The 14,366-nt window shown below is 38.4% G+C and overlaps 1 protein-coding gene across 2 annotated transcripts in view; it reads left to right on the forward strand.

Moving 5' to 3' along the window:
* The window catches only part of TRIO (trio Rho guanine nucleotide exchange factor), a 246,637-nt gene that overhangs the window by 104,796 nt on the left and 127,475 nt on the right, over positions 1 to 14,366 (forward strand). For both annotated transcript variants that reach the window (XM_086898024.1, XM_086898033.1), the window contains exons 10-11: positions 624 to 746; positions 6,809 to 7,000. In XM_086898024.1, coding sequence (XP_086754150.1) covers positions 624 to 746; positions 6,809 to 7,000 — 315 coding nt within the window. The remainder of the gene's footprint in view (positions 1 to 623; positions 747 to 6,808; positions 7,001 to 14,366) is intronic.

Genomic DNA, 14,366 nt, shown 5'->3' on the forward strand with positions numbered 1-14,366 from the left:
TTTACAATAAACAATTATGTCTGATGTTTTGAAGGGACAGATGCTTTTCAAGAACTGGAGGATATTCCTTCATGCTCTCTGAATACAGACATTTATCTCATAATGATTTCAACTAATTTTTCTTGTGTTAATTGAAGTTAGTTACTACTGAATCTTACTTTGTGACTTAATATTATGTAGAAGGCAAAGCGAGTTCTCATCTAAATTAGAACTTCACTGTGTTATTCACCAGCAATATGCAAGCTTCATTAGTGTTACCTTGCAGGAAAATGCCAGCTGAAGGTGTAAACAGATTAGAGAGACCCTCACAAGGGGTCTTGCTACTTTGATCAGATTACTGTCAAATTGATGAATGTGGAGAAATGGGGTTGTCCTTGGTAGACTTCAAAATACAGTTATAATCTTGAATCATACTATTTGCTAGTTTTAGCTAATTACTGCCTTGAGAAAAGTTAAATGAGATGTAATTAATGTCCTTCAATGGCAACACTGTGTTTTAATCCATCAGCTCAGTTCTTTTTAAGCAGTGCCTTTACAGCTTTTCAATTGCTTGAATTGTCTTTTTGTTGTAACATTCAATACAGCCACTCAGGGTTTCTGTGTGTCTCTCTTCTGTACCACAGGTGTTGGATTGGATTGAAAACCATGGAGAAGCTTTTCTTAGCAAACACACTGGAGTGGGAAAATCCCTGCATCGGGCCAGAGCTTTGCAGAAACGCCATGAAGACTTCGAGGAGGTTGCGCAGGTAAAAGCAATCATATGAAGGACTGTACACATGTCATGGAAATAAATGAAAAATTTCTGATTCTGCACTTAAGAGCTGTGCAGATGGAGCTCCACTACAAAACATTCTGTTCCAGGAAGGAACTATTTTGTTTCTGTTGAAAGTTTTTGTTTCATTTCTCCTTTATGCTCCAGTTTTGAGGAGAAAAAAACTAAACTTTGAAAGTCCTAGATGATGTGAACCTTAAAGTCCAACAGAACTGCTCTGGCAATATTATTATTATTATTATTATTATTATTATTATTATTATTATTATTATTATTATTATTATTTCTTCAAAAGCATGCTTTCAGATACTCCTTTACAGAAGAACGAAAGCTCTCCTTTCAAAGTAGATGAGTTCCATGGGATTGTAGGATTTAAACTTTCTGTTTAAATCCTAAATGCAGTCTGTAAGAGAGGATGGAGATGAATTGAAAGTCCTGCTTTCTGACTTTAAGCTTGGGGAGCTCCGAGATTCTCACTGCAGTCTCATGCAGAGGAAGGGGGGCTCCTAAGAAACCAGGTGAGCCAGCAAACTGGCAAACCTGGCTTGAATTTTTTTCTTTAAATACAATTGAGTTTGTATATGCCTTCCTCTTCTGAATCACCCTTAGTTTAGTCTTAAGTGATGATACAACTTCAGAACACATTTTTCTGTGAAAAAAATCTAAACAAATAGAGTACAAAGGAATCAGGGAAGTTAACAAGGAGCTAGCGTAGCTGTTAGCCTCTAAAAGGCGATGTGAGGTGAAGAAAAACCCTGTGAAGGAAGCTGAAGGCTAGAATCCTCCCCATTAGTAACCTGCACTGTCTGTCCATTCATAATTGGTAAGAGAAAGCATCTCCAAGATTAATCAAGAAAAATCTCCAAAGGTGAGGTTGGTCTAAGGGTGCTTCAATCAAACAGAAGACAACATTATTAGATGATTGTGATATTATATGCAGGAGCTCAGCAGTGACACCTGCTACAGGGGATGCATCAGAAGTGTTTTCTAGAGTTTGCTTGTTTAGTGGAAGATTAAGCACTTGATAAAATGTTATTGTAAATACAGTCTTAGAGCACTCCAGTGGCTGAGGACTTGAAATAGTATCAGAAAATTTCCTCAATATTGATTTCCTGTACAATTTTCAAAAAGAGTAGGTGTTACTACTTTTGTATATATGCATGCTGGATTTTCTATATGCATGTCTATTACTTCATTTTCAGTAAAATGTAATATTTTCCATGTGGAAATATTTATTTTTCTGGGTCAGACAAGCAGGAGTCTATTTCTGTAAGATACTTAACAAAACCTGAATGATCTCATACTTAATAGTGTATTTTTTGGGCAAAGAAGAAGAAAATATTTGAGTAGCCAAAAGGGGATGAAGTGCATAGAAATGTTACTGGGATGTTAAAAAACCCATCTTGTTAATTTGCATAATACTTTTAAGCAGAAAATTGTAAAGTAAATGCTTACTAAAAACTTCCTTAAACTGAATGTTACTGGAGTTTGAAATTATCTCATCAGGGAATGGGTGGAAGTTCTATTTTTGGAGGTACTGAAAACTTGGGTTGGTCAAAGAACTTAAATATACTACAGGGGACTATCTTCCACTGACAGAAGGATGGACAAAATGATCTAATACGTTTTTGGTTTTTTTCATTTCTAACTTTGAATGTGTAGTGAGTTACTGCCAAGAGAGGCACACCCTCTTAGTTGTTCCTCTTACTCCTTATTTTACTGTAAAACTGAATATAAGCAGCCCAAAAGGCATTCCTGTTGTTGCTGTTAGAAGGAAGATTATGTTCAAATATAAAACAGTGATCTGTTACTATGTTAAAGCATAAGGAACTCTTGGCTGCCTACATTTCTGGTTGGTCCAGGTCTTTGTTGTGGTTTTGATTTTAGGAATTTGTTGTTGTTGTTGTTGCTCTTTTTGTTGTGATTTTGGTTTTGTTTGTTTTTAATAGGACTCTAGGCATTATTAGGGGTTTTCAGTCAGTTCCAGTCAGAAGCTGAGAGAAAGCAATGTTAAATGAAGTGTTACTGGCATGGCAGTGTTCTGGCAAACCCAGGGAGCCAACAGGAATGTTGACATCTTCCTGGTCAAAGGCTAACTCCTGATTTTGAAGGGAGTGAAAATTATTTTTTCCTTTTTCTTCCTTTCTGCTTCTTCCCACATTCTTTTTTTAACATGAATGAGGTGTCATTTCCTCAAAGTATTCAAAGAGATGTTAAAATAAGCTGTGTGTCAAATAGAATAGACATTCCAGTCAGTGTGGCTGTGGTCTCACAAATTAGTCACTTTTAAATTCATGTGAAATGAAGGTTTGTTTCTCTTTATTTAACACTTTTTATTACCATTACAAAAGCTAGATAGTCAAAACTCAGCTAATAATCCTCCCTAAATTCTGATTACAAATTCATGTTACACATTACACAGTTTATTGTAAAATTGTGTTGCTCTTTTCATGTAAAGCCTGTCCAGTTCAATTTCTACTTACCCATCTTTTTCTTTCTTTTTTGACCTTCTCTCCATGTTCATCTTTGTGTCCATGAGACCGTTTAGTTAAAGCGTCAAGTGTCCAAATTTTGACATAATTGATTTACTTACAGGCATGAAATTTCAGCTTACAAGCACTGGATACAGGTCAATATTGTAGTTGAACTTTTCCATGCATTTTTGTCTGAAATTCTAAGTCAGCTTTTTGTGTTTCAAATGTGATCTGTGTCTGCTTCGTTACAGTAGCCTGTGCTCACAAAAGGTGTATGGCGACAATTAATTAATGGGGTTTTTTTCCACACGGAAGTCTTCTTGGCGCAAGAGATGCACAAGAAAGATTATTGCAAACCTTGTCTGCATACACCTTTCATTTCCCTACCAACACCTGTTCCTGTCTCCTTTAAGATTATAAAAATGGGTTATGAATTTGGATTGGTTCTGAACTTTACTCATGAAATGGTTTCAATACACCAAATTAAAGGTCCATGTCTTACGCTATCTTGCAGCTATCACCAGATGCATAAAGAAAAGGGACTGTATGTTTAAAAAGTTACCTTCACCCTCCCAGTTATCTGAGCCTGTTTGATGTTTGAACTGAAGGATGCATCTGAACCAGTATTTAATAGTCACTGACGGATTTTTCTTTCTTTAATTAGGCAACTTTTTGAACCCCCTTATGATCTTGGAATATATGCCAGACCCTGTAGCAGTGAGTTATGCAATTTAATTGCTCCTTAGATTAAAAGTACTTTGCCTTTTCATTTTAAGTGTATTGTCTGATGCTTAAATATGATAGTGTCCACTGTACTTAATGAGAAATCTATCTTATTTTCTGTACCATTAATTATTTGTATACCTCTGTTGGTCTCCAGCAGAGTCTCTCTTCCCTTTACAGACGACAATAAACTACAGATTTGAAGGGCAATCCATACCTCCATTCAGTTCTGTTTCTGTTTTTATTGTCAGTATTAGTCATTTCTGCACTAGTGTCTGAAATTTAATTTTTGGGTTTTCTGTGGTGTGTCACTTCATGTGCTTTCTAAATACATGGTGCTTGTTCTTTGTGAAGAATATTTAGAAAATATTTAACAGAAACATGGGGAAAATGATGGAATTTGTTGTTGGGGAAGGTGGTAAATTCCGTTATGGAGAATTTTTCATAATTTTGGAGAAGAATGCCTATTAAAGACTTGCACCTTGGGGCACAGAAGGACAGACTACAAGTAGTCTTGAAGTTCTTAAAGGGCTCCTTCTTTTCCCCTGGGACCTGGGGAGAGTATGCTAGTGCAGATATCCTGAGGAAATTTAACACCATGAAGGCTCCTTTCCTTCAATTTAGGAAATTGGCATAAGGACCATTTAGGAAGAGTTCTTGCTCTCTTTGTCTGACTTTCAACTGGAGGCTTGCCCTTGGGATGAGCATTTTCAAAATCTTCATGTTACTGCTTTTTTCCCTCCGAGCATTGTTTAGAAGTGAGCAGAGTGTTGGGAAAGGCAGTAGTTAGTACTGAGCACCTAATTGGTGTGATTTCTATCCAAAGGGCAGTTTATATTATATTCCAGCTGTACTTGGAAGTGAAATTTGAGGAATAAGGTGTGTGCCTGCTGCTAGGTTTGAGAATTGTAGCCCCTTTTGAAGCAGCATCCAAGCTGTGATCTTTTCTAAATACAGGCAGTTCAACATCCCCCTTACAGAAAGAGAAGTCAGATGTGCCTGGGCCTGTGTAACAAGGAAGATACTTCTGGAATTTGTAAACAATGCTTCACATGTGAGATAAAGTTTTCATTAAAATGGGAAACTTCTGTTTCAGCCATCTGCAGATGGGTGTGGTACTCTGGACTGATGAAGTAGTTGTTGTTTTAGGAGTGTCTTGTGGCTCTTCGGCCTTTCCCCATGAGCACATGTGAGCTGCAGCCATAGAAGGCAGAACACCCAAGCACGGCTCAGAGTGTGTAAAGGGCCAGCATGGCCTGACACAGTGGTCTGGGGTGTAGCCTGATCCCCACTGAATAGGATAAGCTAAATGTTTGTCTCTTTCAGGCTTTGTGTTTTAATCTTTGCAGGCTTTCCCAGGGAAACCAGGGAGGAGTTCTCTATCTCTCCCTGCAACTAGAAAGCTGAAAGTTAAGGAAGGACTGAGAGTTACATAGTCAAAGTCAAGGAACAGCATGGATTTAATTCCTTGCCTGAACAGATCATAATAAATTAAGGGGGAACTCCCCCCCAAATATGTGAAAGCTTCACTGAGTCATGTAATCTGTCCTGGGCTTGTCTGGTAATTTACTTGATACCCTGGGGGAGAGCTCTTATTTCCTGCCCTTCAGTTTTAGGGCTGGATTTGGATTTCATTTTTGTGAATATTGTAACGTTAATTAGAGGTCTGATACTATATTTATGGCAAAGAAAAGCACATTTGCATATGCTTAATTTATCTTCGCAAGGGTTATTTTTGCCTGATGTGATTGAGGTTGGGAGAACATGGAAGGGAAGAAAGGAGAAGAAAAAGTTGTAGTTTATATTGTCAAGAGTGCTTTCTTCTTTTTGTAGTCTGTGGCGCAAACCTATCGGAAGACCTAGTAGTATAACACAAGCAAAGCTTCTTTAGTCTAGACTTGGCTTCAGTTTTTTTCCTTCAGTGATTAACATCCTTCTAACCTTCCTTGATGAGAGTTTTGAGAACCATTCTAAAACATGAAAACCCAAGGTTAGGCTCAAAAAGATCACCCAAAGTATACCAAAAGTTTGGACTCAGTCCTGTTTCGAATTAACAAGAAAGATACTGAGGCAGGCTGCAAATGCAAGCTTTAAGAGTTTCTAAACACCCGTCTCTTCTTTGCACTATAGCAGTCCTAGCACATCAGAGACCAGAGTTCTGTTGTTTCCTGCTTAGACTCAAGTCTCTTATAGGACTTCTAAACTGCATTTGTTAATCCTAGGATGTATTGGGACTATTCCACTAGGACACTCGGCCATAACTCACTTGTAAATCTTCCTATGCTGCTGCTTTTTCACAAATGATGATACACTTGATGCATGACTTTTGGATGCCTGACTTCTGTAAGGATGGAATCAAATGTGCTCCTTCTGTGCTTGGTCACTTTCCACCTTCCTGCTGGATATGTGGACTTGATGATAAGTGTCTCTACCAGCGGTTAGAATTTCTTCAGCTCTAGTAGTAGTACACATTTGAAAAGTCTTCTGTGCCTGACTGTAGTGATTTTCCCAGTGTTGAAGTAGGCCAGTTTGCAAGTAGTGGATTGGCCATTTAGGCTGATCTTTATTCTAGATGTGTTTATAAAATACTAATTCCAAGTTTTGTGTGGAGGAGACATTTGAATAGATATAAATAAGGAGCTAAGGTTCACAGTTAAGTGAAAAATTATATAGAAATATAACAAAATCTTCAGTAAGATTATATTGTGCTACCTTTAAGAAAAGAAGAAAGATAGGTACATTCCAAGGGCCTTTTTGTAATTTTGTTTCTGTTAATGGAGTGGCTTTAAAATGTACTGACTTTCATTTAATCCTGTGAAACTAACTTGTTTCTCTCCAGAACACATATACGAATGCAGATAAGCTCCTAGAAGCAGCAGAGCAGCTTGCTCAGACTGGGGAGTGTGACCCGGAGGAAATTTATCAGGCTGCCCATCAGCTTGAAGACCGGATACAGGATTTTGTCAGGCGTGTGGAGCAGCGCAAGGTCCTGCTGGACATGTCTGTGTCCTTTCACACTCACGTTAAAGAGGTAAAACTTCCGCTAATTCTGGCGATAACTTCAAGCCCAAACCTGGTATTATCCACAGTTGTTTTCATTGTTAGAACCTTGTCATAGGACACCAGGAAAACCTCTGTTACATGATGAGTTTTGGTTTGTAATGCACTGTGGATTGTGGGCTGGGGTAGCTTGGTGGTTCTGTTTAAGGATTTTTAAAATTTTATTTGATTTTGATTTTTTATTTTCAGATGCAGCTTTTACCTCCTTCATTGCGCAAGTACACATGCTTGGGTAGTTACAGGGGAGGGAGAATGGTCAGATCAGGGAACTGGTACAGCTAAAAGTCAGCATTGTGGAGTGAGATACTGTGCACTTTTGGTTTTTTCTCCATCCAGCTCCCTTGTTGTCTGACTTACCAGACCCATTGTTAGACTGACATGATTCTGGAGAGCAAAATGCATGGCAGAAGCACAAAGCTACCTAAGGCAACCTTGTTGCCCAGAGAGACTTCATTTATTTCTGTGTCTTGCACATTGAATTTTTATCTCATATATTGACAATTCAAATTGCAACCTAAAGACCTTACCTGATAATGACAAGGGTTTGCCTCATGTTTGCAATTTTTAGTCTTCTTCCAAGGTCACCAGGAAAAAAAAATTCAGTCACATTTAATTTTCAGTAAGATTAGCTTTTTGCTCCAATTCAAAACACAGAACATTAATTTATGAGTTCATGGGAGAAGGTGGAACAGGCTACAGCAAGAATAAAGACTTCAGTAAGGTGTTTTGGTTTTTGACAGTCTTAGGTTACTTGGTTTCTGTTTTGAGCTCATGTTTAATCTCCCCACTCTTCAAACTCAGTGAAAATATGAAAAGTTTCTAGATCACAGCATGTCCCAGTGTGTCTTCCTTCACTGTACATTGTACATTGTCTGTTCAGTGGCAAAGTATAGTACTCAAAGTAGCTTCTTCAGCAAAACCTCCTAGAGGATAAGAGTGGGAGTTTTTGTAAGTAAAACATCTGCTTTGCACTAGAAACAAAAGCTCAAGGCAGTTGGTTTTTGAAGGAGGTCAGGATTGAATTACTTTTTAGACTTACACATGAGTACATAGCTCCCCCATCAGTTTTCTGTCAGATGGTTCCTTGCCAGTACTCTCACAGGACTCTGCTTGTTCAAACAAAATACAAATGCTGTTTCATAAACTGTTCTTAGGGGGCAGCTTTTTTGTTTCACTTTCTCAAGCAAACAGTACTGGCCTTTATCTGTTATGAAGCACAGGAGCAGTCAGCTGCTGAAATGTGTTCCTTTTTTACTATTCTTCATTTTCTTCTATTTCTTCATTATCTATTTTTCTTAGCATCAAAAGCAACAGCTGGAATGGTATTTAAATAGAATACAGTTGGTTGTAGTGACGAAAGACCAAGAGTGTAAAAGGATTTGCTTTCAAAAATGAAAGACCGACTGATATGTGAGTCACTGTTGAATAATTCTGGGTGGCTGATCCAGATGTGCTGGCACATTGCCACTGCTCCCCTAGATAATAATGTTCTATTGAAAAAAAAAAAAAAAAAAAAAAAAGATATTTTGTATTTTGATTTATTTCTTTGGGAAAATGGCTATTATTTTAAGTCTGTAAGCACACACAGCTGTTACTATGGGAGCCTCTTTGCAGTCCAGACTTCGAGGGAAAAGTACAACGGTGGCTGATGTTGATTTTTTTTTTTTTTGGTTTTCTGATGTGAATGACCTTTATACCTAACAATGCAAGGAAACATTTTAAAACTACCTATTTGTGTAAGGAAGGATATATTTTTATATATTTGCAGTCTACTTAAAAAATTTGAGATGGATGAGAGTGAGAGGCAGATGTTTCATATTTAGTAGACTAGTCCTTGGTTCAGGTGCAAAGAAACAGCAAGCTCAGAGCTCTCCTGTGCTTTCTGTATTCTGATCTATTTTCAAGAGCATGTTCTTTGTTATCAAACATGCGTACAGAGTGCTGAGAAGGCATCACAAAGCAGATGGAGGATAAAAATGCCCTAACCTGAAAGCCATCCGTGCTTATTGGCAGGAAAACTGTGTTTCTCCTGCAGGATGTGGGAGGTTGCTGAATAAATCAGTGCATATACCTGTAAGCAATATAACCTTTCTGCTGTGTTGTGAAGAAATTAACATGCCTGCTTAGCTACTGAAGAGTTCAAGCAGTAAGATAATAGATTAGGTGTTCAACCAGAAAGAGGTACCTTAGATGTTAAATAAAAAGAAAAATACATAAAAAAACCCCACCAAAACACACAAAAGCCAACCCCCAAAACATGAACCCATACAAAGCAAAACATCACCAATGCATTTTGCCCTTGAAGTGTTCAGGGCAAATTCTGTCTCTAGTATCTTTTTTTGTGTTTTCCTGGTTAAAAAAAAATAAAAATAAAAATAGTAGACATGAAGAGTTAAACTCCTGTTTGTGTGTGATAGTTTGGAGGGAGCTGCAGAGCTTAGAAAAGCTATTTGTCTCAGTTGTGTGAAACCTGGCTCCAGTATCCTTCCAATCCCTTGATTTCTTTGAAGTAGGATGTTTCAGTATATGTTATTCTTTTCCCCCAGAAATACCTAATGTTGAATGAATGCTTCTTATTTGGATGAGAGTATTCCAATACCACTTCTTCTGTGTACATTTACATAACCTTTATACCTGATGCAGAATTTGCCCGCAACTTTTCTCAGCTTCCCTAGGAAGCAGCAGCCCTTCAGTGACTGTGCAGTACACTCACTCTGTTCATGCTGAGTAAATCAGCACAGTTTCTGCTTTCAACAGTGTATTTGCCACAAAAAGCTCTTCCTGAAAGTAACAGCCTTTGCTATCTATATGCACAGAGCAGCTGTGTGCTATGAGTGCAGCAGCCTGTTACGATGCACATGGAGTATACTGTCTTTAGCATTTCCAGAAGTTTTGCAGTGAGGTAGTTACAAGCTGGTAGAGCCTCCCTGTGGCTTACAAATACCAAAAAAACAACATAAAAGTTCTCAGACTCCTCATAGACTAACCTGAATAGACAACATTTTTCACTGGGGAAAAAAAGGATCTATTCAGAAATGACAGAAGTACAGTGTTATGTAATGGTACCACTCATTTTGTTTAGTGGTGATCTGAGAAAATCAGTTGCTTACTATTTGTGAATTGTGATTACACACTGCTATCTTATTACTGGTTTTAAAATTGTTAGGTTGTGAATATTGATTTTTAGCTCCCATGCATATAGTGAGAAATTTCAGTTTATAAGCCAGTCTCTTCAATGAAGCGATGTACCAAAGTTAAGTTGTGCACTGGCAAGCTTTAAGTTGGGGATCATAAATATCCCTGTTAGGATCTTTGCATTGGAACTACTATGTCTTGACAGATTCCGAGCCCGGGGATGGGTAAGATACAACTGAACATCTGAAACAGACCATTGCAAGACAGGGGAACCCTTGTGGCTTTTATGCCTTTGGACATTTAATAGTATGGCAAGGGATGAGGTGAGAAAAAAATTGCATAGGTAAAAGATAACACTTAAAGATAACAGTAACAAATAAGCAGTTATTGTAAAAGGTTGTGTGCAGAACACAGGAGCAGGAGTCTCAATAATCTCTGTGAAATGTGTCTCAGACTAGAGATGAACAGCATTTTGGTGTGAGTTCAAATTCTTCCATACTCATACATACACATGTGCACACACACTGTCTCCAAAATGGCTCCCTCAGCATCTGGGAATGGGAAGACTGAAATCCTGTCCAAACCAGGTGTTTGTTGTAGTGCCAAAGTAGAGCAACAGATATTTTCCTAACTGGAGTCAAGTGTGGGAATGCAGAGCAGGCTGACTGTATGTGGAAGAAAATTATTTCTTAAGAGCCTGTTGGTTTTTTGCATATAACCTTTTGTGTGTATTCTGACAAGTTGATTATAAAATAGCTCAGAGCACTTTTTATGTATACACAGTATGCTTAATGGTATTGCTAGAAGACATGACTCTTCTTTTTTCATCTTACTCAAACTAAACTTTGCTCCAAAACAGACTGAGGTAGAAACAAAGAGAAGGGAAGTGGAATTGGCTATGTTTTCAGATACAAAGCCATCACTGCCAAAGTAATGAAATGGTTGTCTGTGCAAGCTTTAGAAGGAAGGTAGCATAATTTTGAGGGTGCCAGTGCATGGGAGGGCAGAGAAGACCTTGCTCTGGCCGCAGTGCTGCCCATTCATTCACATCTACCTATGTAGCATGTGCATTTGATTCAAAAAGGTTGTTGATAATAGTCTCATCTTTTATCTCAACTCACTTCTGGAAATGCACTTTCCTCTGCATTGCCTAGTATGGGAGGGTGTCCATAGCAGAGCCTCACACTCATTGTGTCTCGAGTCATTTTGTCCCTGCTCCTTTGGTCCCATGTCCCTCCTGGGAGGGACATTTTATCTTTCTGTGCTGGTGGTCTTTAGGTTAAAAGGTGCATGTCACTAAAAGGCTGCTTTCTCCTCTGCATGCTGTTTCCAGCAGCAGAGCATCTTTTAGATGCCCTCATCTAAGTATAAAGGCTTTATCCATTTGACTTGTGCATCTCTAATATTTTTATTGTGTCATTATAGCAAAGCAGTGGCCAATGTAACAGGTCTGGTAAAATATATGAAGTGCACTCTGGTCAGTATTTTGATACACCACTCATCTTGTGAGAGTTGTGGAGGACACTTTTAAATCTGAAATGAGAAACACTCTCAGTGGCTGCACACTCAAGTGTGTAGTGGCTTACTGCTGGTAGGACTGGAATTCAGTTTCCCAGCACAGCTTTTCTTCTCTTTTGAGTTTTACAATACTGGTAACTTCTTTGCTTGGAAAAAAGGATGAAATTTAAGTCCAAGTGTTACTGAAATAGCACTGAGTGCTTGACAAAAGTGAGGCAGAAGTAGGCCTTTATGCTCTGTTAAGCTATGTATAGACATTTTTCTCTTGTTCAGTTAAAAAATAGGGCAAATGTTAACAGGGTAGTAGTAGTAGTAGATGTAATTTTATGAACATGTGGGAAACTTGGTTTTGCTGCAAGGATGAATTTATTCTGAATTGGAAATTAATTCCTTTAAAACCATAGGATAGATAGGGGTATTTGAAGCTTTTAAAGATAATTATATCTAATGAAAAAAAAAAGTGCAGGCATTTAATGTCTTAAATGCCACTGAAAAGGCCCTGGAAGACAAACCCCAGAGTGATTAGCATTTTATGGTTTTTGTTTTTAAAAAGATGCAATATTTTGTGCACTGAATATCCTCAAAGCCAAAGCTTACAGACAAACATACACACACTAGCTCCTTTCTATGCCTAGACATACTTGTTAGGGAACACCGTTGCAGCATTTGGCCCTGTACAAATAATACGTCCTTCAACAACTGTGTCTGTGGTAATGCATATACTTCAACACTCTGCTGGAGGATGGGGGCAGAAAGAGGAATTTGCAGTTTTTACATGCGGAAACCACGTGGCTTTCTTTGCCTGAGCCTATTGGAAAGGCAGACTGAATATCCAAAAGCCATTATTATAAAAATTAAAAAATAACTTGTGAAAGAGTGTGATGGATATTTTACCCCTAATAAAATAATTTTGTGCTCTTGGGTGAAGAATTTACTCAAAAACAATTGTTCTTTGTTTATATTCAGCAAAATACAGTAGGGTCTTATGTAACTGCTGTCTTTCAGGAGATTGCAGAGATGGGATTTAAATGGATAGAGGCCCATGATGGAAACACTGGAACTTCCAGGATGTTGCAGACAATTGAAATAATACCATCTCAGTGACTAATGGCATGCTCCCAAGAACTTAGGAAAGAGGTAGTACAGGATGCAGGCTCATTCAAGCAGATGTTTCTTAGTCTGTGCTATATTTAGAACAAGAAAAAAATCTGCTGAGTGAAACATTTGTCTGTTGGGGATTCAGAATTTTATTTCCCTCTCTAATTTTAATTCTGATAAGATGCAAAGAGCAGATGAGAAGAGAAGAAGAACCTCTTTCTGTGACTGTATTGAGTTTTGTATGCAGTTTTTCTCACCGTATGTTGGAGCTGTCTTGCTGCTGGATAAACTTCTCACTGAGATCAGAGGACCTGATGGTTTGAGTAGGGATCTTCATGCTACTTCTCTTACAAAGAATAGAAAAAAAGCATGGCTGGAATTCGCTCAAAAGTTCACACTAGAGAACGTTAATAGTTTTTTAATTATGAGTTTGTGATTTTTTTTTCCCCACTGGATTTTTGTTCCCAAGCTCTCTTACGGAATTATGCGTTACTTCAGAAAGTCATTGCACTCTAAAATCTGTAATTCTGCACTGCTGAACATGTATGGGTAAGCTCTTTTCACCCCCTGCTGTAAACTGTTTGCTTTCTTTTGGCTTTGCTGTGCAACCTTGTAGAGTCTTCAACCTTAATTTTGTATCTGAAAACAAGGTAATTTATGTAATTTCCAGTATATCCATTCTAGTTTGAAAGCTGCAGAGAAGCCAGCTGGCTACTGCCACCCATTAAGAATTAAGCTTCTCTCAGTACATTGCATGAATTTCTATCCAGCTTTAATAACCTGACAGTTTTATTCATCTCTGGTGGCTTTATCATAACTTTTGTTTATAAACACCTAGATTATTTTGAGGGGAATATTTCTGTCAGAAACTTACTTGGTGGAAAAATGTAAAAAGTTTATTTAGTAATGTATTAGAGTAACTTCTGCTGTGGAAGTGTCACAGAGCTGTTTAGTCACTTCAGAAATTGCTTAAATTGTTCCACTTTCAACAGTGTATGAATCACAGCTAGGCAAGTAATGCATACTAATTATGCTCCTTTTTCTGCACTTTTCATAAAATGTTTTTGCTTCCCCAGCAGTGGACAATTCAGCTCACGGGCTAGGCAAACACAACGTATTTTTGAGCCCTTCAGTATCTTGGGGGCCGGATACCAGCATTATAGTGATGGCTGTGCTGACCAGGCACCGAGCCAGTCAGCGTCACGCTCGGTTGTGCTGGTGCCCATGTCCTTCTGCTCGAGGCAGGTGGTGGTGCCTCAAACTGGTTGTGCAGAGGGAAAGGTCTGCGTGTCCTGTGTTGGCTTGGTCTCCAGCATCCAGGGTGAGCTCTGAGGGCATTATTCACATGCACACTACCTCACCAGTCCAGCACTTGTAGGTTTTGTTGCTTCTGCCAGATCTCCATCCAGTTATAGAAGTGTCTGAAGTGTATGTGAAGAGTAAGAAATGAAGAGGTGAGGTGGATATTTCTTGTAGAGGTCTGACACAATTCAGCTGCAGAAGGCATTGTTAAAAGTTGAAGTGGCTCTCAGACCTATTTTGAGCTGCAGTACAGGTACTTCTAAGGGGTCCAGAGGACAAACTTC

This window comes from Cyanistes caeruleus, chromosome 1, assembly GCF_971803275.1.
Source record: "Cyanistes caeruleus chromosome 1, bCyaCae1.hap1.1, whole genome shotgun sequence".
NCBI classification, from domain to species: Eukaryota; Metazoa; Chordata; class Aves; order Passeriformes; family Paridae; genus Cyanistes; species Cyanistes caeruleus.